The sequence below is a fragment of the Vidua chalybeata genome, chromosome 14 (assembly GCF_026979565.1).
Source record: "Vidua chalybeata isolate OUT-0048 chromosome 14, bVidCha1 merged haplotype, whole genome shotgun sequence".
NCBI lineage: Eukaryota > Metazoa > Chordata > Aves > Passeriformes > Viduidae > Vidua > Vidua chalybeata.
The window spans coordinates 19107516-19131970 of record NC_071543.1 but is presented as its reverse complement, the minus strand read 5'-3'; the positions used below and the strand labels follow the sequence as shown (position 1 = coordinate 19131970).

General features: G+C 63.6%; 4 protein-coding genes across 8 annotated transcripts; 3 read left to right on the top strand and 1 right to left on the bottom strand.

The window, feature by feature from the left end:
- The first annotated feature begins 870 nt into the window (after positions 1–870).
- Positions 871–6808, top strand: XKRX (XK related X-linked). Its single transcript, XM_053955330.1, has 3 exons — positions 871–1225; positions 3744–4003; positions 5477–6808. The coding sequence occupies exons 1-3, from the start codon at positions 933–935 to the stop codon at positions 6220–6222; spliced, it is 1299 nt and encodes a 432-aa protein (XP_053811305.1). The 5' UTR covers positions 871–932; the 3' UTR covers positions 6223–6808.
- On the top strand, positions 6803–12611 carry NOX1 (NADPH oxidase 1). Of its 2 annotated transcripts, none has more exons than XM_053955327.1 (13): positions 6803–6845; positions 8921–9016; positions 9403–9513; positions 9592–9676; positions 9753–9895; positions 9973–10154; positions 10351–10489; positions 10585–10677; positions 10842–11068; positions 11148–11310; positions 11397–11543; positions 11756–11880; positions 12064–12611. In XM_053955327.1, the coding sequence occupies exons 3-13, from the start codon at positions 9454–9456 to the stop codon at positions 12188–12190; spliced, it is 1491 nt and encodes a 496-aa protein (XP_053811302.1). In that variant the 5' UTR covers positions 6803–6845; positions 8921–9016; positions 9403–9453; the 3' UTR covers positions 12191–12611. The 2 variants fall into 2 exon arrangements, with proteins under 2 accessions (XP_053811302.1, XP_053811301.1); XM_053955326.1 differs by lacking the exon at positions 6803–6845 and adding an exon at positions 6906–7931.
- Positions 12612–13119: 508 nt separating this feature from the next.
- Positions 13120–20319, bottom strand: CSTF2 (cleavage stimulation factor subunit 2). Of its 3 annotated transcripts, XM_053955323.1 has the most exons (15): positions 20172–20319; positions 19953–20031; positions 18962–19131; positions 18334–18470; positions 18106–18225; positions 17850–18005; positions 17609–17732; positions 17236–17298; positions 16078–16137; positions 15326–15467; positions 14808–14959; positions 14232–14509; positions 13714–13839; positions 13446–13571; positions 13120–13323 (listed from the first exon to the last, which is right to left on the bottom strand). In XM_053955323.1, exons 1-14 carry the CDS (start codon positions 20227–20229, stop codon positions 13449–13451), a joined length of 1788 nt encoding a protein of 595 aa, XP_053811298.1. In that variant the 5' UTR covers positions 20230–20319; the 3' UTR covers positions 13120–13323; positions 13446–13448. The 3 variants fall into 3 exon arrangements, with proteins under 3 accessions (XP_053811298.1, XP_053811299.1, XP_053811300.1); XM_053955324.1 differs by lacking the exon at positions 16078–16137; XM_053955325.1 differs by lacking the exons at positions 14808–14959; positions 15326–15467; positions 16078–16137.
- A 34-nt stretch (positions 20320–20353) lies between these two features.
- On the top strand, positions 20354–24026 carry TRMT12 (tRNA methyltransferase 12 homolog). 2 transcript variants are annotated; one of them, XM_053955329.1, is made up of 7 exons: positions 20354–20586; positions 20686–20833; positions 20910–21099; positions 21907–22057; positions 22129–22238; positions 22862–23019; positions 23093–24026. In XM_053955329.1, exons 1-7 carry the CDS (start codon positions 20528–20530, stop codon positions 23516–23518), a joined length of 1242 nt encoding a protein of 413 aa, XP_053811304.1. In that variant the 5' UTR covers positions 20354–20527; the 3' UTR covers positions 23519–24026. The 2 variants fall into 2 exon arrangements, with proteins under 2 accessions (XP_053811304.1, XP_053811303.1); XM_053955328.1 differs by having other exon boundaries at positions 20357–20586; positions 23087–24026.
- Positions 24027–24455: the final 429 nt, after the last annotated feature.

The window sequence follows — 24455 nt, the reverse complement described above, 5'->3', positions numbered from 1 at the left end:
CCAAAATGCTCCCTGCCTTGACAGCACCCCCCTTCCCACACGCTGCCCCGCGGAGCGCAGGACCATGTGGTGCCATTCTGGGTCTGGAGCTGGGGTCAGGCCCCGGGTCTGAGGTGCTCGTGGGTGCAGGCAGCTCTCTGGCAGCTGTCTGATTCAGGCAAGGCTGGCACCCACACTGGCATCCTTCCTGCCCCGCCCTGGGACCCCAGTGTCCCTGGGGCTACCTGGCAATTCTCCCCTGGAGGGACCCTCCGTGTGCTGCTGCACCTTGGGGCGTTGGAAACTGCTGGGAATTGATTGGGCCTGGACTTGACAGGGGGGTCCTGGGGAGGGCTCCAAAGTCTCCAGGGCACACCCGAGGGGTAGCACGGGGATTGTCAGCACTGTGACTGGGGAGGGGGAGACCCAAGGTGGGTCTGTGGGGGCTCTGGGCTGTGGGTCCTGGCCATGCCGGGGAGGTGCTTCCCTGCGGAGACGGGGAGTCCTCGGTGGAAGGTCCTGCTCCGAGACAGAGGTTTCGGGGCAGAGGCGCAGGTGGGGCTGTCCCGGGGCAGGGACCTCCACACCCGGAGGGACCAGGGCACAGTAGCGATGGGGGTGTCGGAGCAGGAGGGCGGCGGCCAGGGCAGGGATGCGGCACCGGGAGCCGGGGGCCCCGGGCTGGAGGATATGGACGCGGTGGGGACGCCTGGCCGGCGGAGCCCGGGCCGAGGGGTCGGGGCGGTGCCGGGGCGGTGCCGGAGCGGGGCCGTGCGGGGCCGTGCGGGGCCGTGCGGGGCCGTGCGGGGCCGCCCGTCGGGGCCCGGTGCGGCGGGGGAGCCCCGCCCCGCCCCGTCCCGCCCCGCAGCGCGGCTCTTCTCTCCGCTGCAGCCCGGGATGGCGCCGCGGCGGGGCTGAGCGCCCGGGCCGGGCCGGGCCGGGCCGGGGCCGCCATGGACGGTGCGAGCGGGGGCTGCCCGCCCGCCGCCGCCCCGTCGCGGGCGAAGCTGCCGCTCGGCATCGTCTTCTCGACGGCGCTGTTCTGCGGGGAGGGGGCGGCGGCCGCCGTGCTCTGCCTCTCCTACGGCCACTCCGACGACCGCTTCTGGCTGGCGCTCACCGTCTTCTTCGTGCTCTGCCCCTCCGTCCTGGTGCAGCTCACCCTCATCTTCGTGCACCGCGACCTCAGCCGCGACCGCCCGCTCGTCCTGCTCATGCACCTGCTGCAGCTCGGGCCCATCATCAGGTGAGCGCGGCGGGGACCCCGGGCACCCCCGGTACCCCCGGCACCCCCGGTACCCCCGGCACCTCCGGCACCCCCGGTACCCCCGACACCCCCGGTACCCCCGGCACCCCCGGTACCCCCGGTACCCCCGGCACCCCCGGCACCCCTGGCACCCCCGGCACCCCCGGTACCCTCGGGCACCCCCGGCACCCCCGGTACCCCCGGTACCCTCGGGCACCCCCGGCACCCCCGGTACTCCCGGTACCCCCGGCACTCCCGGTACCCCCGGTACCCTCGGGCACCCCCGGCACCCCCGGTACCCCCGGTACCCTCGGGCACCCCCGGCACCCCCGGTACTCCCGGTACCCCCGGCACTCCCGGTACCCCCGGTACCCTCGGGCACCCCCGGCACCCCCGGTACCCCCGGCACCCCCGGCACCCCCGGCACCAATACGCGGAGCCCGGCAGGGGCGCGGGCACCGGGTGAGAGCAGGGAGCGGCGCCGGGCAGGCCGGGCACGCCGGGACCATGTGTCAGCGGCCATCTGCCCGGAGCTGCTCCTGCCGGCTCCCCGTCCCTCCTCCCCGCCTCTGCTGCTCCCGGCCCGCCGGGGCCCCTTGCTCGCCGGTGGTGCCGCCGGTGCTCCTGCTGCTGGACCCCGCTCCGGGCAGGACGCGGCTCTGCCAGCCTGTTGTGTCCCAGCTGCTGGGAAAGCTCTGCTCGAGGTCTGGGAGGCAGCCAGCGATTCACTCAGCCTCTTGGTTTTGCCGTCATTTGGTTGTGCTTGTGCTGGGAGCACAGGTGGGAATCCCCGGTGGGCGTTCCAGGGTGAATACTGACACGGTGTGGAGCTGAGTCAGGGGAGGTTTACATCAGATATCGGGAAAAGGTTTTACACCCAGAGAGGGGGTGGTGGAGCTCTGAAACAGGCTCCCCAGGGAAGTGGTGACAGCACCTGGCCTGTCTGAGTTCAGCAAACGTGTGGACAATGCTCTTGGGCACATAGTGGGATTCTTGGGGTGTCCTGCATAGGGCCAGGAGTGGGACTCAGTGGGGGTTATGGGACACGGAGAAGAGCTAGGTGCAGGAGTGGGGCTGGCACGGGAACTGTGGGGCCACTGGGCTGTGCTGGGAAGAGGACAGTGAGGGGGTGGATGGATGTTGCACAAGCTGATCCCTCATTCCTTGGGAATGCTGCGGTGCCTCCCGGGCTGTCACCACCCTGGGCAGGCTGCTCCATGAGAACGCACTGCAGGAGGCATGGCACAGCACCATCTCCGTGGGGCTCCTCCCCGAGGGCAGGCCAGCAGCCACGCTTTGGGCTCGCTGTACCCACAGGGCTCCAAAACCACCGTGGCTGCTCCGCACTTCCTCTGTCAGCGGAAACAAGCAGTGTGCCAGATGTGTCCCCGGCACCATGTCTTAACTTCAGAGCCACCTGGGGGCCTTGCCTCGGTGCTGCCAGGCTGTGCTGGCCCACAGGAGTGCTGTGACTCTCACCACACCCACCGAGGCTGGCAGAGATGGGTGGGTGCTGCCCAGCTGCCCTAAAAGCCAGCCGGGGCTGCCCGGGGAAGGCTGCTTCAGCTGGCTGCTCGGGCTGGAGGTGGAGCCCAGCCTGCTGAGAAGGTCTGGCTGGGCACTGGGAGCCAGCTGGATCTACACTTCAAGCTGGGCCTTTGGGACGAAACTGTTTTCCCATTGGAGTTTGCAATGAGCCATGAGTGCTGCCTTGATCTGTCCAGAGAATTTATCTTAAACCCTCCCTCCTTTTGGGTTTGATCCACAGCAATTTGTGCTGTCCTGATAAGCGCTCGTAAACAATGATGTCCTGTTGGTTGCAGAGCCAGCTGGTCCCCAGGCAGGAGCCAAGCTGATCCCCCCTGGCCACGCACACCCACCCCACGGCTGTGTGGAGGGGCCGGGGTCCCCCAGTCCCTGCAGGCATGGCAGAAAGGCACAGCCCTGCCTGCAGTGAGGCCTGCAGGGAAGGGGCTGCGGAAGCGCTGCCTTATCTGCCCGTGCCACACGCGGCTTCACCCCGCGCCCTCCTTCCTGCTGTCCCCACCAGGGAGGAAGCGTGGAAGCCTTCTTCTGCTCAAGATGGGAGATCAAAGAAGACTCCGATATTCAGCTCTGATATTTCAGAGTTTCTTTTGCCTCTGCTTAGAGGAAGAGGTTTCTGCCAGTTGGGAAAACAGGACCCAAGGGTGATTAACACCTTCCTGTAGCTGCAGCTCCCAGCAGAGTCGCTGCTTCCTACCCTGGATGCTGCACCTCTTCCAGCAGCTGTTTCACCCCTTGCTGGAGCAGTTGTTGCCCCCCTTGCTCCCCGTGATTCTCCCTGAGTGCTGGAGCAGAGGAGCAGCCACGGGGCATCCCCGTGGTGCTGGTGTGACCGGTCAGGCACTGCCCACAGCACTGCTGGGCAGTTGCCCAGAGCAGTCGGGCTGCGCTCAGCAGGAGTGGGCTGTGGCCAGCACCAGGCCAGGTGGGGCTGGAGGTGCTGGCAGGGGTGACAGCTCGTGTGTCCCCACAGGTGCGTGGAGGCCCTGGTGGTGTACTGCTGGTCCGGGCGGGAGGAGGAGCCCTACGTCACCATCACGCGCAAGCGGCGGCTGCGGAAAGGCTACGAGGTGGAGATGGAGCAGGAGGTGGGCCACTCGGAGCGCCGCCTGGCCACGCACCGCAACGCCTTCAAGCGCATGGCGGTCATCCAGGCCTTCCTGGGCTCCACGCCGCAGCTCACCCTCCAGCTCTACATCAGCGTCCTGGAGAAGTACGTCCCTGTTGCCCGAGGTAAGGGGCACGTGGGCTCCCCAGGAACCCCACCAGGGCACCGTGGTAGCTCCTCAGCTGCTTGTGCTGATGTGACATCCAGGCAACCCAGAAAGTCCCTCCCGGGGACACGGCTTCCGCTGGACTCCCCTAAATGTGGAGCAGAACCCGCAGAAGCTGGGCACTCTGCAGCTCTCTGCAGCTTTCTGCTTTTGGTCATGCAAAGTGGGAAAGAGCAGCATGGCTGAGGTGCCAGGCTCTGCTCCCAGCCCCGTGCTCGTATCTGCCCTCCAGAACCAAGCCATCCCCCCAGTGCCATGTCTCATAAGAGGGTCAGGTCCCTGCCTTCCTGCTCCAGTCTCCATTCATTTTTTCCATCTAGCTACAGGCTCTGGCTTCCCTCAAGTCCCCCCACTGTATCTATTTCTGCACATTTTCCCACAGCAGAGCTCCCAGCCCAGCACTCCCACTCCGAGGCTCCCTTGCCTGCTCCCAGGATGTTTGTGTGCTTGGGGGTGGATATGCCAGAGCAAACTTCTAGCTCCCATTTTGGCACTGAGCTGGGCACGCAGGTGTGCTCCTGCACCATTCCAATTACAGTGCTGGGTGAAGGAGCTGCCCTCACCCACCCGCTCTCCCAGCAGTGCAGGGAGCCCAGACCTTGTCATCTGTGCCCACAGCAGGTGCACGAAAAGGGAAGCACAGGGGATGCCCCATAGAAACCCCCTAATTTGCCACAGCCCTCTGCAAAGGCATTTTGGGGAGTTGCAGACGCACTGGAAGAACGAGTGCCAGTGCTGCCCTAGCAGTAGATGCAGGAAGTAAATACCAAATGATGTGTTTTGGGTGATTCCCTTGCAGCTGGAATGCCAGCTCAGCCCTGCAGCTGGCAGCCACCATGGATGGGACCAGCTGCACTCTTCTATTTTTCTCCATAGTATTCCTGGCTGTGCTGAATGTGAACAGCTGCCTGCATTCCCTACAAATGACCTTGGCTTTGCAGCCCTCGGATGGGACTGGCTCTTGGGGTGCCTCTGGGGCTACAGTGGTGCAGCTCTTGGCTGGGATGAAGGCAGAGGGGCCCTCACAGCACAGACTGTGCCCTGCTTACCCTTGAGCAGCATTTCCTGCACAGGGCAGGGGGGCTGGGGCATGGTCCTAACACAGAAATGGCTCCAGTTTGGCCAATTCTTGTGTTTTATTGGTATAGGGAGAACCTTTGGGTTCTGAGCCTCCTGCTGCCAGCAACTTCCCCCACAGCCACCTCATCATGGGGACTGTCACCGCCATCCATGAGCTGTTCCAGCAGTGCTCACACTGAGCCTTCTGCTGTGAGCCCAGGTGTTTGGCACCCTGTACTTCTCACCCAGGACTGGCACCCCAGGTTTCCCACCGGGAGCTGTCACCCCGCACTTTGCACCCCAGGCAGTGGAGAGGCTGGGACAGAGCCTGGTCTCCTACGCTGCCTCACTGCCCTGCTCTCTCCCTCTGCAGCCGTCCTCATGGCCATCTGCCTGGTGTCGGTCACCTACGGAGCACTGGTCTGCAACATCCTGGCCATCCAGGTCAAGTACGATGACTACAAGGTGCAGCTGCGGCCGCTGGCCTTCCTCTGCATTGTGCTCTGGCGCAGCCTGGAGATCTCCACCCGCATCGCCGTCCTCGTGCTCTTCAGCACCGTCTTCAAGCACTGGATCATCCCCATCGCCCTGGCCAACCTCCTGGTGGTCTTCTTCTTGCCCTGGGTGCAGTTCTGGTGCAGCGGCAACCGCCTGCCTGACAACATCGAGAAGAACTTCAGCCGCCTGGGCACGGTGGTGGTGCTCTGTGCCTTCACCCTCCTCTACTCCAGCATCAACATGTTCTGCTGGTCGGCCGTGCAGCTCAAGCTGGCCGACCGGGACCTCATCGACAAGTCGCAGAACTGGGGCCGCCTGGCCGTGTACTACGTGGCCCGGCTGGCGGAGAACACGGCCCTCGTCATCCTCTGGTACTTCTTCAAGACTGATGTCTATGAGAACGTCTGCACCGCGCTGCTGGTGCTGCAGCTGCTCCTCGGCTACTGCCTGGGCATCTACTTCATGCTCCTCTTCTTCCAGTACCTGCACCCCTGCCGCCAGCTCTTCCGGCACAACGTCGCTGACTTCCTGCACTGCGTGTGCTGCCGCCGGCACCCGGCGGGGACCCCGCTGTGCCTCGAGGCACCCTTGGAGCCCGGCGTGAGGCACAGCATTGTCTGAGCGCCTGGCTCCTCCAGCCAGCTAGGGGCACGGGGATGGGCAGCACGGGGCTGCGCCACAGCCAGAGGATGCTCGTGGCACGGGCCGGGCGCTGCCTGGTCCTGCAGTGGCAGCAGGTCCCAGTGCATCCCCACGGGGGCAGGGGGACAGGAGCGTGCCTGCCCGCTCAGGACCACTCACATGAACATGAAGGAGGGTTGATTTGGATTGGACATAAGGAAGTTTTTTGCAAAGAGAGTGGTGAGGCACTGGCGCATGTTGCCCAGAGAAGTGGTGAATGTCCCGTCCCTGAAAACATTCAAGGCCAGGTTGGATGGGCTCTGAGCAACCTGGCCTAGCCGAAGATGTCCCTGCCCATCTCTGGAGTGTAACTGGATGGCCTTTAGAGGTCCCTTCCAACCCAAACTATTCTACAGTTCTACAACTTATGGGGTGCCCCAACCACTTGCCCCTGCAAGCTGGCTGCCACATGGTGCACAGCCCCTGGGGTGCCCCGACACCCCCACCTGCTGCTGTGGTGCATATTTCGACCTCGGGCCACGGGTGCCACTGGGACTGTTTTAAGCAGTAAAGAAACTTTGCTGTAGCTGCGCGTCTGGGTGCTGGCAGTGACTCACGCGAGGGTGGGGACCTGCCACCGGGGCTGGCAGGGGTGCACACACCTGCTGTCCACGTAAAACTCTCCTTTACAGGCACCGGAATGGGGCTGTGCCAGCGGGAAGTGGGGACGGGGGGAGCCCCTCCGTGCAGCCGATAAGGTTCAGGAGCATGGTGGGATCGGGGCTGGCCTCATCCTGTGCTTCCGTCAGCATGGCCATGGCTGCAGGCCAGGAGAGAGCAGCATGCCAGCAAGCAGCAAGCCTGTCTGACCTGTTCCTCCAGGCTCAGGGGCCCAGAACAGGCTGCTGTTCCCAGCTGGAGCACTGGACACCCCAGGGCTCAGGGCCCTGCAGTGGAGGGCAGGCAGGAAGGGAAGGGTGGCTGGCACAGCAGTGGCAGTGGGTGCTGATGGGACCCAGACATCCTGGCCCCAAACCAGGAGTGCGACACCCCCACCCCAGCACCCATTTTTGGGGTCGGCTCAGTTTGGGTGCTGGGCTGAGGATGCTCATCAGCCCTGGGTGCTGCACCACTGGTGCTCAGTCTTAAATCACCTGCCCTGTAATGGATGCCCGGGCTGGACCCTGGCACCAGCACAGCGCCATGACCCCAGGATGCTTCTCTTCCTTTTCCCTGCAAAACGGGCAGTGGAGGCTGGTGAGGGAGGCCAGGGAAAACAGAGCTGCTGAGCCAGGCACAGGATGGATCCTCTGCAACTTCTTCCCAGGAAATTCCTGCCTTACAAAAAAAAGCCCCGTTTTTGTCCTCAGAGGTTGCAAAACCCCAGGAGGAGCAGCCGGACACCCTGTGTGACCCAGCCGTGGGGGGCCACGGGGGATCTCTCAGCACGGGGATCTCAACTGGCCAGCACAAGGGGCTCGTTTCGGTGTTGGCCGATTGGGTCAGCCCTGCCTTCCTGGAAGGTGGCCTTTGAAAGCGCCGGCATTTCCTTGAAGTCTCCTCGGGGGAAAGTCCCCGCGGTGCCGTTCCCGCGGCCGGGACGGTCGCGCCGGCTGCTGCCTCCATAAAACGGGCGGGCAGCGGCGGCGCGGGCACAGCGCACCATGGGCAGCTGCCTGGTCAACCACTGGTTCTCGGCCGCCGTCCTCGTGAGTGTGCGGGGCTGCGGGCTCAGCGCCGCGGCGCTCCGCGGGCTAAGGGCGCTGGGGGGCTCAGGGGGGAGATGGGGACTGATGGGCTGCCCTGGGGCTGGGCTGTGGGGAGAGACAAGCATCCCCTCTGCTCGCCAACCCGCGCGCCCCGGCAGCCAGGGGAGGGATGGGCTCTGGAAAACCGAAGTCTTGGGGAAAACACAGCTCACGGGGAAGGGGGTCCTGGAAAATTTTAAAGTGCTGCTGCTTTGCCTGGCCACTTTGGCTGGGAGCCTCCCACGTGCCTCTTCTCCCCTTGTGAGAGGAGGAGGATCCTGTGAGAAGTCGTGGCAGGGTGAGGAGCTGGCACCATGGGGACCATCTGCCAGTGCCGTGCTACAGCATCTCCGGTGTAACAGAGCTTGCCTGGCCAGCACCCATCAGCTGCTCAGCACTGTGTGAGGAGCTGTGAATGCATGGGAACATGGGGGTTTACTGACAGTTGGGCTATTTTAATTTTTTAAGTTACTTAAAAAAGAAAAAGAAAACAGCCAAAAACCAAATATACAGCAGGGTGTGGTTTTTCTTGGGACCTCTGCAAAAATTCAGTGGCTGTGAGAGGCGGCAGTGTGGGGTGCAGTGGGGTTAGGCAGGGGACAGCAGCACAGTGGGGCCCCTGTGAAACTTCCTTGTCCCAGAATCTTTCCCACGCTGTCCTGACCCCCCTCCAGATCTGCCTTCCCTCCCGTTACACGGGTGTTGCCTGCTCCTGCCTTTCCTCCTTCCTCATGCACGGGTGATGCACAGGGCAGTGTGTGACAAGACAGCAATTCTGCAAGGCTTCCACACCTCTCCCCACCTGTGACCCTGTGTCCCAGCCCTGTGCGTGACAGGGCAGCTCACAAGGAAACGGGACGGGACACGCTGTCCTGACACCCTCTGGCTGCACCCAGTGTGAGAGGCTCCCGGGACAGGGTCCCTCACGAGGCTGTGACTTTCCCCTGCAGGCAGCCTGGCTGGGCATCAACATCTTCCTCTTCACCTACTACTTTCTGTTCTTTGACCGGGACGAGCGGTATTTCTACACCAGGGCCATCCTTGGGGTAAGGTGCTCCCCACGGCACCCTGCCTGCCCAGGCAGACGAGCCCCTCGGGGCCCTGCTGCAGTGGGGTGGGGGCTGCAACATCCCACGCCCCTTTCATGTTCTGTTCTCTTCCAGCCCACCATCATTCATCCCACTCTGTGGTCTGGCATTGCACCATGCTAGTCTCTGCCTTGATCCCTGTCTGGTCTCAGCCCAGCAGCATCCCAGCCCAGCCTAGCATCTCCCCCTCCTAGTCCTCTCCTAGCATCCCTCCCAGTCCCCATGCCAGCGCAGCATCTCTCCATCCCAGTTCCCAGCCTAGCTCAGCACTGATTGGCCCCATCCTGACCCAGTCCTGGCACAGCACGACAGGACAGTGGTGCTCACCCCTCTCTTCTCCCCAGTCCGCGTTGGCATGGGCTCGAGCGTCAGCCAAGTGCCTCAACTTCAACAGCATGCTGATCCTGCTGCCCGTGTGCCGCAACCTGCTCTCCTTCCTCCGTGGGACCTGCTCGGTGAGTGTCCCGTGGTGGCACAGCAGTGTGGCCGTCCCCATCCCTGTCCCGTCCTGACACCGCTGCCTCTCCCTGCAGTGCTGCAGGCGGACGTTGCGGAAGCAGCTGGACCACAACCTCACCTTCCACAAGCTGGTGGCCTACGCACTGGCCCTGCTCACAGGTACCCCCTGCACTGGGATGGGGCAGCAGTGGGGACTGGGAGCTGCCCGCTGGGTGACTGCCTGTCCCCTGTCCAGCTGTGCACACCATCGCCCACCTCTTCAACCTGGAGCGCTACAACCAGAGCCAACAAGCCACCGACGGCAGCCTCCCCGCTGTCCTCTCCAAGGTGCACCTGCAGGACAGCAAGTGGCTGAACCCCATCCACTCCAACCAGACGGTGAGTGTGGCCTTGGCATCCAGCAACCCACCACGACCTGTCCCCTGCTCCCCTAACCCACCCTGCTGCCCCTGCAGACCGTCGAGTACGTGGCTTTCACGACCATCCCGGGGCTCACGGGGGTGATCATCACACTGGCACTCATCCTCATGGTCACGTCCTCCACCGAGTTCATCCGCAGGAACTACTTCGAGCTCTTCTGGTACACACACCACCTCTTCCTCGTCTACTTCGCTGGCCTCGTCATCCACGGCATCGCGTAAGGCTCCTCACCCTGCCCAGGGCAGGACAGCGAGGGGCAGTGCACACAGACCCCTGTGGGGCAGCTGCGGGGACAGCGGGGCTGTGAACTGCCATTCCCAGGGCGGGCTGGCCCAGCTGGCCTCACGCCGTGTGGCTCAGCCCTGGCTGGGAGCAGAAGCTGGCCCCTGGGCTCATCCCTCACCTCCCTGCAGTGGGCTGGTGCGTGGGCAGACGGAGCAGAGCATGGCAGAGGTGCACCCCTATCACTGCGCCGAGTACCTCACACAGCGGGAGCAGAACTGCACCCACAGCTGCTGCAAAGACCCCGAGTTCGGGAGCATCCCTGCCGAGGTAGGGCAGTGGTGGGATGGCTCTGGGGGAGAAGGATGCTCTGGGATGCTCCGGCCCTGACCCTGCCCAATCCTTGCTCTCCTCCATCTTCACAGTCCTGGAAGTGGGTTCTTGCCCCCATCATCCTCTATGTCTTTGAGCGGATCCTGCGGGTCTGGCGCGCGCAGCAGAAGGTGGTTGTCACCAAGGTGGGTGGTGCAGAGCCTGTTCCTCTGCCAGCTCCTACCCTTGGAGTCACCGGTGCCACAGCCCCTCGCCGTGGTGGCCATGGGGAGGCAGGCAGGGGCCACAGGCACAGCCCCTTCCTAGGGACAGGGGCCAGGCTGGGCGCTGAGCCCTGCCCATGCCCCAGGTGGTCATGCACCCTGCCCGCGTGCTGGAGCTGCAGATGCAGAAGAAGGGCTTCTGCATGGAGGTGGGCCAGTACATCTTCGTCAACTGCCCCGCCATCTCCCCGCTGGAGTGGCACCCCTTCACCCTCACCTCTGCACCCGAGGAGGACTTCTTCTCCATCCACGTCCGGGCAGCTGGCGACTGGACAGAGCGTCTCATTGACACCTTCCAACTGGAAACACCCAGGTAGGCTGGGGAGTGCCCAACAGGTCATGCCAGGGATGTGGGGAGGCCGTACCTCTCACCCAGGCCCTGCTTTGGCCAGGGTCGAGGTGGATGGTCCCTTTGGCACAGCCAGCGAAGACGTGTTCCAGTACGAGGTGGCCATGCTGGTTGGAGCGGGCATCGGCGTCACCCCCTTCGCCTCCATCCTCAAGTCCATCTGGTACAAGTTCCAGCAGGCTGACCAGACCCTCAAGACCAAGAAGGTACCGAGTGTCCCATGGGACCGACTGTGGATTTCTTCCTCTGGCTCTGCTCCTCCTTGAGCAATCCCTCTCCCCCTGCATCCCAGATCTACTTCTACTGGCTCTGCCGGGACACAGGAGCCTTCGCCTGGTTCAACGACCTGCTCGCCTCACTGGAGCAGAAGATGGCTGAGTCGGGCAAGGCAGACTTCCTCACCTACCGTCTCTTCCTCACTGGCTGGGACACCAGCATTGTGAGTCAACCACGGGCTGGCATGGCTGCAAGAGGGGGACACGGGGTGGCCAAGCTGGGCAGCAAGGGCAGGGCAAGCATGACAATGGCTTTTAGGCACGAAGTCCAGGCACGGTGTTTGGTGGGATCAGCAATGGATGCTCCTCTGTGGTGAGGGACTGGAGGGGGGCTCATGGGTGGTGCCTGGGGCTCTCACCATCCCTGCCTGCCCAGGCCAACAACGTGGCGCTCCGCTTCGACACCGCTACGGACACAGTGACGGGCCTCAGGCACAAAACCATCTTCGGGCGGCCCATGTGGAACATGGAGTTTGCAGCGGTGGCTGCAGCCCACCCCAGGTGAGAGCTGAGCACAGAATTCAGGATGTTGGAGTCGGAGGCATGCCCTCTACCCTGGCACTCGGCACCGGGCTGGCTTTGGGAGAGATGTGCTATCCTGGGCAGGGAGCCCAAAAAGCTTTTAAATCCCTTTTCCCTGAGTTGCCTGCCTGGCACTGACATGCCCGTCCGTGCTGTTTGCAGGTCAGTGGTCGGTGTGTTCCTCTGTGGGCCGGAGGCCCTGGCAAAGAGCCTGCAGAAGTCTTGTCACCAGCACTCCAGCCTGGACCCCAGGAAGGTCAAATTCTACTTCAACAAGGAAAACTTTTAAGTGGCAGCGAGGCTGGTGCCCCAGCGGGCAGGGAGTGTAGTGCCTCAAGCCTTTCCAAAGCAAGGCCAGGGATAAGCATCTGTGCATGCACTGAAGCCCAGCAGGACACAGCGAGGTACCCCATCTCCATGAGAAATTCCAGGTTCAAAGACTGCTGCCTGCCTGTCCTGGTGTACAGGGATCCTCATGGAGCAAGTGGGCCTGTGGCTCCACCCAGCCCCCTCACTGGGAAACCAGAGCCACATTCTGTGATGCTGCTGGAGCAGCGAGAAGCAGTGGGAGCCCAGTGGGTTGGGCAGAACCACTGGATGGGGATGGGACGTGGGCATCCATGCAGGTGTCAGGGGCCAAACGTGCCCCTCAGGGTTTAAACATTCATTTGTATAAGAATAAATTAAACTTCCTTTTCTTTGTAATGAAAGCCTCCGTGGTGAGCCAGCTGTGCAGGTACAAAGGAGCCCGTGCTCTGCCCCTTGCAGGGCTGCAATAGAGGAGGTGGTTGATAGCAAACCCTCTGGGGTGCAGGATCAGACACCCCTCTGCATGGGCTCGCTGCCACCCTGGCAGCCCAGAGCCAGCCTGCACCCAGCACACAGCTCAGCTCCACCAGGTTCTGCTCCAGTGTATGCAGAGAGGGAAACCCCGCTCCCTGGGCAGGCTGGCGTGGTAAGTGATACTGCAATTGGATCCAGAGCCCTTCCTGCCCGGCCAGCAGGAATAGAAAGCCAAGCTCTCTGTCCTGCCCTTCCCCTAGACCCCTGTAAACAGCAGGGCACAAGAAATTCCATGATTAGTTCTTGCCCTGTGTGGGGAGGAGGGAGGATGGCAACTGGTTTGGACGAGACTGGAGCCAGGCCACACTGCTCCAGAACCCAACACTTCCACTCTGGCCTCCATGAGAGACCAAACAAGGCAGCCAGGGACGTGGATTTACTCAAACCCTCCTCCCACTTTATTTCAAACACCATAAAATATACACAGAAAAAAAAAAAAAAAAAGGATGAACTGGAGGGAAAAACCTCTTGAGAGTGACATGACCTCTCCTAAAATGCACCATCAGCTCAGGTAGCAATGGGAAGCAGCTGCCATGGAGCATCACCTCTATCCAGGCACAAGGCATCTCCATCTTGTGCCTGCCAAAAAGGAGAGGAGGGTGAGCCTGGTACAGAGGGAAGCAGGGCAGAGTCCCATCCTGGGCAGCTCTGTTTTGCTGGAGGGAAACAGGCACAGGGTGAGACCAGGTTAAGGACACCACCTGTCAGGGTGCCCCCGTGGATTTCTGGATTTGCTCCTTCAGAATGAGGATGCTCTGCCGCTGTTCTGGGGGCAGCATGGCGATCTGGTCTGCTGTCAGCTGCAGGACCTGCATGATCAGTGCTGCCTGTGGGGAAAGAGGGGTCAGAGATGTACCCTGCAATAGCAGCCACAGCATACCAGAGCCAGGGAGGGGCTGGCCCCGCCACAGAAAGGCACACAGGAAGTGCTGCTCCTACTGTCTCACCCTTTCCCTTTTGCTCTCTCACCTTCTCGTGATCCTGGGGAGTGACCTGGCTCTGTCCAGGGCTAAAGCCTCCAGGCTGACCAGCTCCTTGGACTCCTGCCCCAGGTATGCCTCCTCCCTGCATGCCTGCCCCAGCCATGTTAGGAACCTGGGGGAGTAAGAGAGGGGGGTTAGGGACTGGGGGGTTTCTGGACTGAGCAACACAAATTCAGGAAGGTAAAACAGATGATCAGATGGATGCCCTCACGGACTGCTTGAAGATGCCTGAGCATGAAGAGAGAGTGCATTTTATGTGCTCTCCCCTCCCAACTCCTGTGCTCCTTTCTGTGTCTCAGGAAGAGGTGGAGAGAGGCCTGAGCCTTGTCCTGTCCCCAGCTGATGGGCAGTGCCTGGGGAAATGGGACAGATGCCCTGACCCCTCAGAGCCAGTGACCAAAGCCTGGTGCTTCCCAGAGCTGCAGCTCTGTGGGACACCCCCCACCCAGCCCCAGCCTACAGGATGCCGTCGGTGCCCGAGCGGCTGAGCAGAGCCGTGTGTACCTGGCGGGGCCCCTGCGGGCCACTGGCTCCCATGTTAAGTGGCCCAGGACCCTGTATCCCACCAGGCATTGGGCCACGCGGGTTGGGACCAGGCCCTCGAGGCTCCAGGCCGCGGGGCTCCAGGACCCTGGCCTCCATGGCCCTGGCTTCCAGCACTCGTGGCTCCAGCACCCGCGGCTCCAGGCCTCGCGCCTCCAGCGCTCGCGCCTCCATCACCCGGGGCTCCAGCCCGCGCGGCTCCAGCCCTCGTGGCTCCAGCCCTCGGGGATCTCTTCCGACTGCGGAGGAAACACAAGGTAAGCTCCTGAAGGAAGCAGTGCTGCAAGGAGTGTGGGAACGAGCCTGCTGCCTCCTTTGTCTGGGGGCCAGCGAGCACCCAACAAGTGCAGGGCTGGGGGCAGAGGGGACATGCCTGGAGAAAGTCCCTTGCACCCTGGGACTGGCCCTCCTCGCCTGGAGTCAGTCATTTCACTGCCCAAACCCCCTTCCTATGCCTTGGGTCGGGGCAGCCGGCTCCACTCTGACTTCCTGCCTGCACAATCCAAGCCACCCAGTATTTCATGCCCCCTCTCTCACCTCGAGCATCCATCAAGGGCCCCCGCGGCTCTCCCATCAGTGGTCGGGGTTCTCCCATGGGTCCCCCCCTCATCTCATGGGGGGGGCCACGGCTGTCATGACCAGGCATATGGTGCATAGGGGCTCCCTGGTGGGGCGGCCCAAGGTAACCTCTGACGCAGAGAGACGAGGAGAGCAAAGCAGGAGGAGGAGAAAAAGCGAGAGAGTGTGAATCAGACACTGGCTTGGCACGGTCTGGGCAGAGCGCTGGGATTGCCCCCGAAGCCGGCCGCAGGGGAGGAGGGTGAGGCTGGCACAGGGATGGGTGCTGGTGGCCCCATTGCCACAGGGCAGCTGCCATCACCCCGGGGAGATCCCTTCCCCGGGGAAACGGGCCGGCCCCCACGGTTGGCAGCACGCAGGCCTCCGACCAGGCAGCAGCGACTCCCGGAAGGCTGGTGCCATCCCTGTCCTCAGCGAGAGGTTACCCTTGGGCAGGGGACAGTGCCAAGGGCTCCTCTCCTTCCCTCTCCCCTCACCTGGGCTCCACTTCTCCAGTGACTGAGAGCAGGGTCCCTCCGCGAGGGTCATTCGGGGCATCTCCCAAAAGGCCTCGGGGCGGCGGGCCACTAGCAGGTAGAGGTCCACGCTGCATAGGGGCCCTCGGGTCTGGCATGGGCACTGCCAGGGAGACACACAAGAACTCGTGAGGATCTGCATGACCAGTGCCGTGCCAAGACTGTCCCCGGCGCTCTCAGGCCGGGCGTGGGGCAGCCACGCTGCTCCCCTGAGCTGTGCTGTCTGCTGGGGACGCAGCCCCACGCACGAGGCTGGAGCACACCAAAGCCCCTTCCCTGGCTGCCAATTTTATTCCTCTCTTTTTCTTCTCGGGTTTTATTTCACGTTTCTTATGGCACCAGGGGCCAAACCGAGCATGGGTGCCCCCATGGCAATCCCTACAAGTGCGGGCATCAACACCCTGCTGACGTGGGGCCAAGAGCAAAGCAAGACCTGGAAGGCTCCTGGAAGCACAGTGTCAAAGGGGGCTGGATCTTAGGCAGAAGCCCTTTCCAAACAGGCTCTCCTTTTGCACTGGAGGCTCCATGCATGGTTCTAGCCTGTTCTCTCCTGTAGCCCTAGAAGAAATCCTGCCTCCTTCATCTCCTCTTACTGCTGTCAGGCTACAAGGAGTGACATGGCAGTGCCTGGCCCTGAGAACAGCAGGGTGAGAGCTGCTCTCTGCACACTCCACAACGAGCTCCATGGGAAGAGGGAGCTGGTGCCGGGGTACCTTGAACGCGTTCGATAGACGCAGGCCTGGCAGGTCCCACGGGCGAGAGCTGCAGGTTCCCTGGGCAAGCAGCAGGAAAAGAGGGAAAGAGCAGACACGTAAATAGTGTATGCACACATGCACCGGCTTTGGGGACAGTGCTGCCTGCGGGATCACGCACCCTGAAGTCCCCAGGAAAACCTACAGAGAAAATGTTGCAAGTCTGTCTTTATCAACCTCTTCCGCTCACACCCTCTTTGTCACCACGGGCAGGACAGCCAGCGTGGCACTGTCCTTCCCTCACTCAGGGACAGAGGCAGGCAGAGAAGACATCCTGCCAAGAGACGCGGCATTCCGTGGGGCCACGCTGGCCCCATAACGCACACCCAGCTTCTGCTCTCCAAAACCTTTTGGGTGCCAAGAACTATCAGACAGCTTTCAGGAAGACAGTGCCCACCCCAAAGAAAATGAGAGTCAGCTGACCCTAAGGCCAAAGGATCTCAGACTAGATTTGCATGTTGCTGAAACAAGGCCTAGGATAGAAGTCAAGGCAACAGAGGTGCCAGGTGTCTGCACGTGTTGCTCCTGGGAGAACAGGAACACCGGGGCCGTACTAACCTACGTATGGCAACGTGTGAACCGTAAGGAATCGGGCCCCAGGGCCGGGCCGTACAGACCGTGCCTGCGGAGGGAAAGCCGAGCCGTCACCCTCCGCCAAGCCCCTGCCAAGCCTCGAGCCGAACGGAGCCCCGGCTCCCTCTGCTGGGCGCGGCGCGGGAGGACGCGGCGGCCGCGCCAGCGGCTTCCCAGCACCCAGGCAGCGAAGGAGCAGGACAAGGACCAGAGAAGAGCAAGCTCTGCCTGCCCGCACAAGCACAGGGACAGACACGGGCTCACAGAGGTGGAAAACACAGACACATCCCGCTCGGTGGGGGCAGGCAGCTCTCCTGGCTTCCAGGGCACGGCTGCACAACAGGGTGCGGAACGAGCCAGGAGCCAACTGGGGCAGGGGCTGAGCCCTGGGAGCCAGGGAGCTGCTGCCACAGCCTTGTGCCCCAGCCAACAAACCCGGGCACAGCCCCGGGGCTGGGCACAGCCAGGCTGCAGACAGCTGGGGCACAGCACTGCTCACTGGAGCGGGGCTCACACCACACACAGCACTACACACGTCTCTTTTACCTTGTCCACGCTCCAAGGGGACGGGCCCTGCACCCGGCATCCCAACCTGTGGCTGCATCCCACCTGAGAGGGGACAGGCAGAGATCAGACCCCTCCTCAGCCATCCCTGATGACTAACCTGCTCCTTTGGTCCCAAATACCTTCTCGCTCCCAGCTCCTGGGGGAGCACCTGGAGGTTTATCCCCTTGGTGTTGGTTCCCCCCCAGGGATAACCCAAGTTTGCAGCCCACCTCTGGCAGCAGCACAACTACAATGTACAGTACAGGACTACATGTGCTCTCACAGGGCCGAGCCCTGTGGTTAGGGGGAAGGCAGAGGGGGGTGTCTGCAGGACCCGTGTGCTCACAGGTGGGGCAGCTCGGCCCAAACTCACCTCCTGGAGCCATGGGGCCAGGGCCTGGGCCCTGCACAGGGGCTGCCATCTGTCCTGGGGCTGGCACTCCCCCCTGCATGGGTGGCTGCATCAGAGGAGGAGCGCCGTTGACGTGCATCCCGCCCTGCCCGGAGAGACACTGGATCTCAGGGACGCCCCGACACCTGGGCACGTGCCCCAGCTGGGAGAGCTGGCACTGCCCATTGCTCCTGCACACCCCATGTGCTGTGCAGGCTCTTACTATGGGCTGTGGCTGGGACGATGGGGTGTTCTGTGGGTTCAGCTGCGCGTTGGGCCCTGGCCCAGGCCCCGGTCCTGGCCCAGGCCCTGGCCCTGGCACTGCCTGCTGGTTGCCTGGGATCAGAGGAGGAACACTGGTCTGGCGATGCAGGATTTTCTAGTGGAGGAAGAAGGAGAAAGGAGCTCTTTTCCACTGCCACTGCAGAAAGGCTACCACCAATATCCTGCCAGCCCCGGATGAGCAGCAAGGCACAAACCAGCGCGATCTCCGGGTCGACGATCCTCATGACCACCTGGGCCTGCAGCAGTGCATAAGCCAGCTGGGGGTTCTGGAGCAGCATGTTCCTGGCTTCCTGGGGGCTGTTCTGGACACACAGCTGAGAAAGACAGGCACTGCTCAGAGCTCTGACAAGGTGTGACACGGCTGGGAGGGTGCAGGCAGCGGCGGGAGGAGCTGTGCTCACACGGGGAGCTCCTGCACTCACCTTCATCTGCTTCATCAGCTCGAACATCTGCTCGGGCGGCAGGCTGGCCACTGCCCGGCTGATGGACTCGGGGGCATCCTCGGGGTTGACAGGGTCCCCATAGGGCGACTCTATGATGGGTGCACCTGTGCCCAAGCCTGCAACACAGTTGGTGACTTCGTACTGCGACACAGACAGCGCGTGGAACAGGCTCAGCAGGAGGGGAGCACCAGCCCGCCGGGGGAAAAGGAGGCAGCAAAACCAGGGAGACCTTAGGGGGAATTGCTTCCCAGAAGGGGTGATTAGGCATGGGAACAGGCTGCTTAGGGAGGTTGTGGAGTCACTCTTCCTGGAAGCATTTAAGGACAGACTGGATGTGGCATTTAGTGCTCCAGTCTAGCCGATGCAGTGTGTTTGGTCAAAATGCCCCTTTGTGATCCTCACAAACCTTTTCCAACCTAAGTAATTCTGCGATCATCCGGGAGTGAAACCCCAGAGCTGAGCCCACGCATCCCTCTGGGGAGCCACTCACAACACCTCTGAGAGCAGGTCAGCTCCGCCAGCCTGGCAGGAGAGACACTGCCTGCCCTGCAGCGCTGCCGAGGCCGGGCCCGGCGTGAGGGAGACCCCCAAACAAAGCCCGACTCACTCTTGAGCTCCTCCTTGTTCTTCTCGCTGGCGGCGTTGTCGACGCGCAGGGCCCTGCCGCTGAACTCGCGCCCGTTGAGGTTGCGCATGGCGCTGAGCGCCGTCTCCTGGTCCTGGTACTCGCAGAAGCCATAGCCCTTGGGCTTGCCCGTCTCCCTGTCGTACACCAGCCTGGCAGCGAGGAGAGCAAGGCCGCTGCTGAGGGCGCCGGGGGCAGCGCGGGGGACGCGGGGATAGAGCCCGGCAGCGCCGGGGGCACGGTGAGCTCAGCCCGAGGCGCGGCAGTCGGGCCCACGCCAAAGCCAAAGGGCCTGCTGGCTCCTGGCATGGCTGTGGCGGGCGGGATGCCCACCAGTGCCAGCTGTGTGTGTGCCTCCCGTGGCCCCACAGGGCACAGGACGGGACCGGCTGCTCCCAGAACTCCCAAAACCTGAACTGAGAGCTCTCCAGAGGCTGGTGCCCAGCCTGGAGAACACCTGTGGGAGGCACAGGGATGGCAGTGCAGAGCACAGAGCCGTATCAGCCACGGCAGGGCGGCTCCTCCAGCCCAGAGCTGCGTGCCCACATCCACTGCTGTGCCCGGGCATTGTGCTCCACCTCCGGGTGAGCCTGGCACAGCCACCGGGCACAGCTGGCACAGCCTCACAACCCCCGCAGCTGCTGCTCTGCGTGAGGAAACAGCCCGGAGGGGGCCCCGGGAGGTTCAGACGGGATGTCAGGCTAAGTTCCCCCGCCAAAGCGGTTCTCAGGCACCAGAACGGGCAGCGGCCGAGCCACCGTCCCTGCGAGTGGCCAAAAGCGGCGTGCATGTGGCACGTGGGGACACGGCGGGCCTGGCAGCGCTGAGGGAGCGGCTGGGCTGGACGGCTTTAGAGGCCTTTCCCGGCGTTAAGGATTTCCGATTCCACGGTTCCAAGGCCGGCTCCGCGGAGCCCGCGGGGCTCGCTCTGCGCCGAGCAGGGGGACCGGGGGAGGCCTGCGGCCGCTCTCACCTAAAGCTGACCACGGGCCCAACCTCCGAGAAAATGTCCTTCAGCTGTTCCTCCGTGGCCTCATACGGGATGTTCCCCACTGCGGAGACAGACGGTGCCGCCGGTCAGCGCGGCGGCTACCGGCCCCGACGGCGAGGGGCGGAAACCCGCCGGCCCCCCCGCCCGTCCGTCCGTGCCCCTTTCCCTTTGCAGGTCGCGGTCCCGCCCCCGCGGCCTCACCGAACACGGAGCGCAGGGAGCGATCCACGGCGGGGTCCCGCACCGACAGCCCCGCCATCGCGCCGCCCGCGCCGCTTCCGGTCCGCGCGACACCCGTCCCCCCCCCGCTTCCGCTTCCACCCGCAACAAGCCTGGCAGCGGCGCTTTCAAAAAGCGCTCCGGCGGGAAACGCGGCACCGCTGGCAGCGGGGCGGGGGTGCCGGGACTCCTCGGGACCCCCGGGCGGGGCTGCCGCGGCCTCGGGGATCCCCCGGCACCGAGAGCGGCCTCCGGGCAGCCCCGCGGCCTCAGGGGAGCCGCTTCGGGCGCCGGGGCACAGCCCCTGGCGAGCCTGACACCGCCTGGGGCTCGGCAGGATGGAAGCCGCGGAGGTCCCGGCGCTGGCCACGGAGCGGAGGTTCGCCCAGCGCCTCAGGTGAGGCGCGGTGGGAACGCGGGGCAACGGGGCCCTGCGCGCTGCTCCGCCAGGGCCGGCCGGGCGGCTGGGAAGCGCCTGAAGCGCCTCGCCCCGCAGGGAACGCCTGGAAGAGGAGCGGCTCCTGGACGGGCGGTACCGGCTGCAGCGGGCGCCGGGCGGCCGCGTGGCCCTGCCCGTGCTGGAGGAGAAGCTCTCGCAGCTCTGCCTGCCGCCGGAGATGCCGTGTGAGCTGCTCCGCATCCAGGTGGGGACAGCCGCCTCGGGCCGAGCCCCGCGGGCGGCGCTGGGCGCCGAGCCCCCGCGCCACGTCCCCGCTGCAGGAGCCTGTCCCCTCCAGGGCCGCCCGCCGCCGCACGCCGGCCCGGAGGCTGCGGGACGAGCTGCGGCGGCTGCTGGGTGCGGGCTGGTCGGCGGAGCTGGAGCGGGACGTGCCGCACGCCTGGCAGAGGCACGGCGACATGGTGCTGCTGAGCGAGGACAGCTTCAGGGCTGCGCCATGGGACAGGCTGGGTGAGCGGCCTTGGGACACGGGACACGGGAACGGGATGGGGCACGGGATGGGACACGGGAACGGGACACGGGATGGGACACGGGAACGGGACACGGGAATGGGATGGGACACGGGAACGGGACACGGGATGGGACACGGGAATGGGACACGGGAACGGGACACGGGAACGGGACGGGACACGGGATAGGACACGGGACACGGGAACGGGATGGGACACGGGAACGGGATGGGACATGGGACACGGGAACGGGACACGGGAACGGGACGGGACACGGGAACGGGACACGGGAACGAGATGGGACACGGGAACGGGCCACGGGAACGAGATGGGACACGGGAACGGGACACGGGAACGGGACGGGACACGGGAACGGGATGGGACACGGGACACGGGAACGGGACACGGGAACGAGATGGGACACGGGAACGAGATGGGACACGGGAACGGGACACGGGAATGGGATGGGACACGGGAACGGGAACGGGATGGGACACGGGAACGGGACACGGGAATGGGATGGGACATGGGTATAAGGTGGGACACGGATAAGCGATGGGACACGGGTACCGGATGGGACACAGGTACATGACGGGACACGGGTATGGGATGGTACACGGGTATGTGACGGGACACGGGTACATCATGGGACACGGGTATGGGATGGCACACGGGTAAGCAGTGGGACACGGGTACGTGACAGGACACGGGTATGGGATAGGACACAGGTACGGGTATGGGACAGGACACAGGTACGGGACAGGACACAGCCCGTGCTGCCCGCATCTCCCGGGATGCTGTGTTGCAGGCTCGGCGCTCTGGCAGGCGGTGGCCTCGGCTCTGGGGGCCCGGCGGGTGGCCAGGCGGGGACGGGTGATGCCGGATGGGATGCGGACCCCCAGCGTCACCCTGCTGCTGGGCCAGCACGGCTGGGTGGAGCACGTGGACAACGGGATCAGGTGGGCAGGAGCTGCAGGATGCGGCTGGCCGGGGAAGGGGCTGCCCTCACCATCTGGGCGGGGTCTTGCAGGTACACCTTCGATGTGACCAAGTGCATGTTCTCCCCGGGCAACATCACGGAGAAGCTGCGTGTGGCCTCGCTGCCCTGCTCCGGGGAGGTCCTGGTGGATCTCTATGCAGGTAATGGGGACGGAGGAGGGGCAGGACAGGTGCTGAAGGCATCCAGGTACACAGGAAATGTCATTTCCAGCTTGGAATGAAAAATACTCGGGCTTAGAGCTCCTGTCTTGTCTTGTGAGCCCTTCAGCTCTCCTGGCACTGCTGTCCTGCCTGTGTCCCTGCAGCCTCTGGACACTTAGGATGTCCTGTTCTCAGGCTCTGTGCCTAGTGCTGGTTTGGGGAATCACTTGGATCCAGGGGAAAGATTTGCCACTGTTTGTGCTTAAGGAAGTTGGTGCGTCCAATTTGTGCCGCACTGAAAGGACATGCCACCCACAAAACTGCTGTGGATTAATCTAAAGAAACGGTAATCTGGATGCTTCTGCAGAGCCAGGCAGGTCTCAACCTGGTGGCCAAAGACTGGTGGTAAAATAAGCTCCTGTAAACATTTTTCAAGGCAGATATTGCTTTTGCAGAAGAGGGAGGGATAAATTTCCATTTTTCCAGTGTTTGGGCTTTTTCCAAGCCAGAGCAAAGCAGACTTGGAGAGGCAGGGTGGCAGTGTGCATGCTGCCCTGCCCTCGGGCAGGAGCGTGGGTCTTGGGAGGTCCCTGCCCCCAGCCTCTGCCACCTCCTGCCTGCAGGCATCGGCTATTTCACTCTGCCCTTCCTGGTGCACGCGGGAGCCGCCTTTGTCCACGCCTGTGAGTGGAACAGCCACGCCGTGGAGGCCCTGCACAGGAGCCTGGTGCTGAACGGCGTGCGGGATCGCTGCCGCATCCACAGCGGGGACAGCCGGCAGGTGAGCGCTGCCGCCGGGCCGCGGGGCCCCTCCCGCGGGCGTCCCCTCACCCCCGCTCTCCTCCCAGCTGCAGCTGCGGGACGTGGCAGACAGGGTGAACCTGGGGCTGATTCCCAGCTCGGAGGAAGGCTGGCCGGTGGCCTGCCGCGTCCTGAAGAAGGACACGGGTGGGGTTCTCCACATCCACCACAACGTGGAGGCTGGCCCGGCGCCGGCCCAGCTGCCGGCTGAGCGGGGCTCTGCAGGGGCAGCCAGCTCCGCGGGAGAGGCACGGCGCCCGACAGAGCACGGTGGGGAGGACACGCTGGGGGCCAGGCTCAGACCCGAGTGGCGGAGCTGGGCTGAAGCCACGGCCGCACGGATCCGGGGGCTGCTGGCAGAGCTGCACGGGCGGCCGTGGCGCACCAACATCCTGCACGTCGAGGCAGTGAAGTCCTACGCGCCTCACGTGCATCACCTCGTGCTGGACCTCGAGTGCCGGCCTGCGCTGCCCGTTTAGCGGGGCATGGGCACCGCTGGGGCTCCAGCTCCCGTGGAAGGGTGGTATCAAGCACCAGGGGCAGGGAGATGCTACCAGCAGTGTCCTGCTGCCAGCCTGGATGTGCCTTGGTTCCCAGGTGGCAGCACTGCCCAGCAGTGCCAGCAGGGCACACAGGGTTGTGCTCCCCACGGCAGATCCCTTCAGGATCCAGACGAGGATGGGGCAAGCTGGGGCACAGAGTGCCAGTGTTCTGCCCTGGCTCTGCCAGTCGCTGCCCAGGTCTCGGACATGTGGTAGCACCTTGAGCCCCATTTTCACACAGGAGAGAGCCACAGTGCTGAGAAGCCTTGGGTTCCTGCTGGGTTCATTTCAGCAGGTCAGGGACAAGCTTTGTGCTTGTATTTACCAGCATGCTTTTTTAGTGTATTGGAAGCAAGTCTCTTCATCCCGTTTCCTTCCTATCTTTTTTTTTTTTTTTCAAAAATAAAGATATTTCTCACCACCTCTTGTTGGTGTCCAGTTAAAATGTGAACATTGGTGCAAGCGTGGGGGTCTGGCCTGGGCACTTTGGGTCCTGGGGTGGTGTGTGGAGGGGCTCAGGGAGCAAAGCCTCTGTGGCATTGTCTGCCTGCAAGCCCAAAGCCCTCTGCATATTTATTGTGTACTCCCGATGGAGCGAACCCCTGCCCCAGGAAGAAGCTCCCGCTGGCCCTTTGATGTCTCCGTGGTTTTTTCCACTGTGTCAATGTCCCATCACCTCCCACAGCGCTGGGAGTCTCTGGCTCTCCCATCCCTGGGGTGCGGCCGAAAGTGTGGGCAGAGCCGCGTCCTCTCGTTTGCCTTGGGGCTGCACCCAGGTGGCTTCTCCCGCTGTCCTGCGTGGCGAGAAACCGCCTGCCCGCGGGTGGAGCCCCGCGGCTCGGCCAGCCGCGTGTGCTCGGGCTCCCCGGTGCCT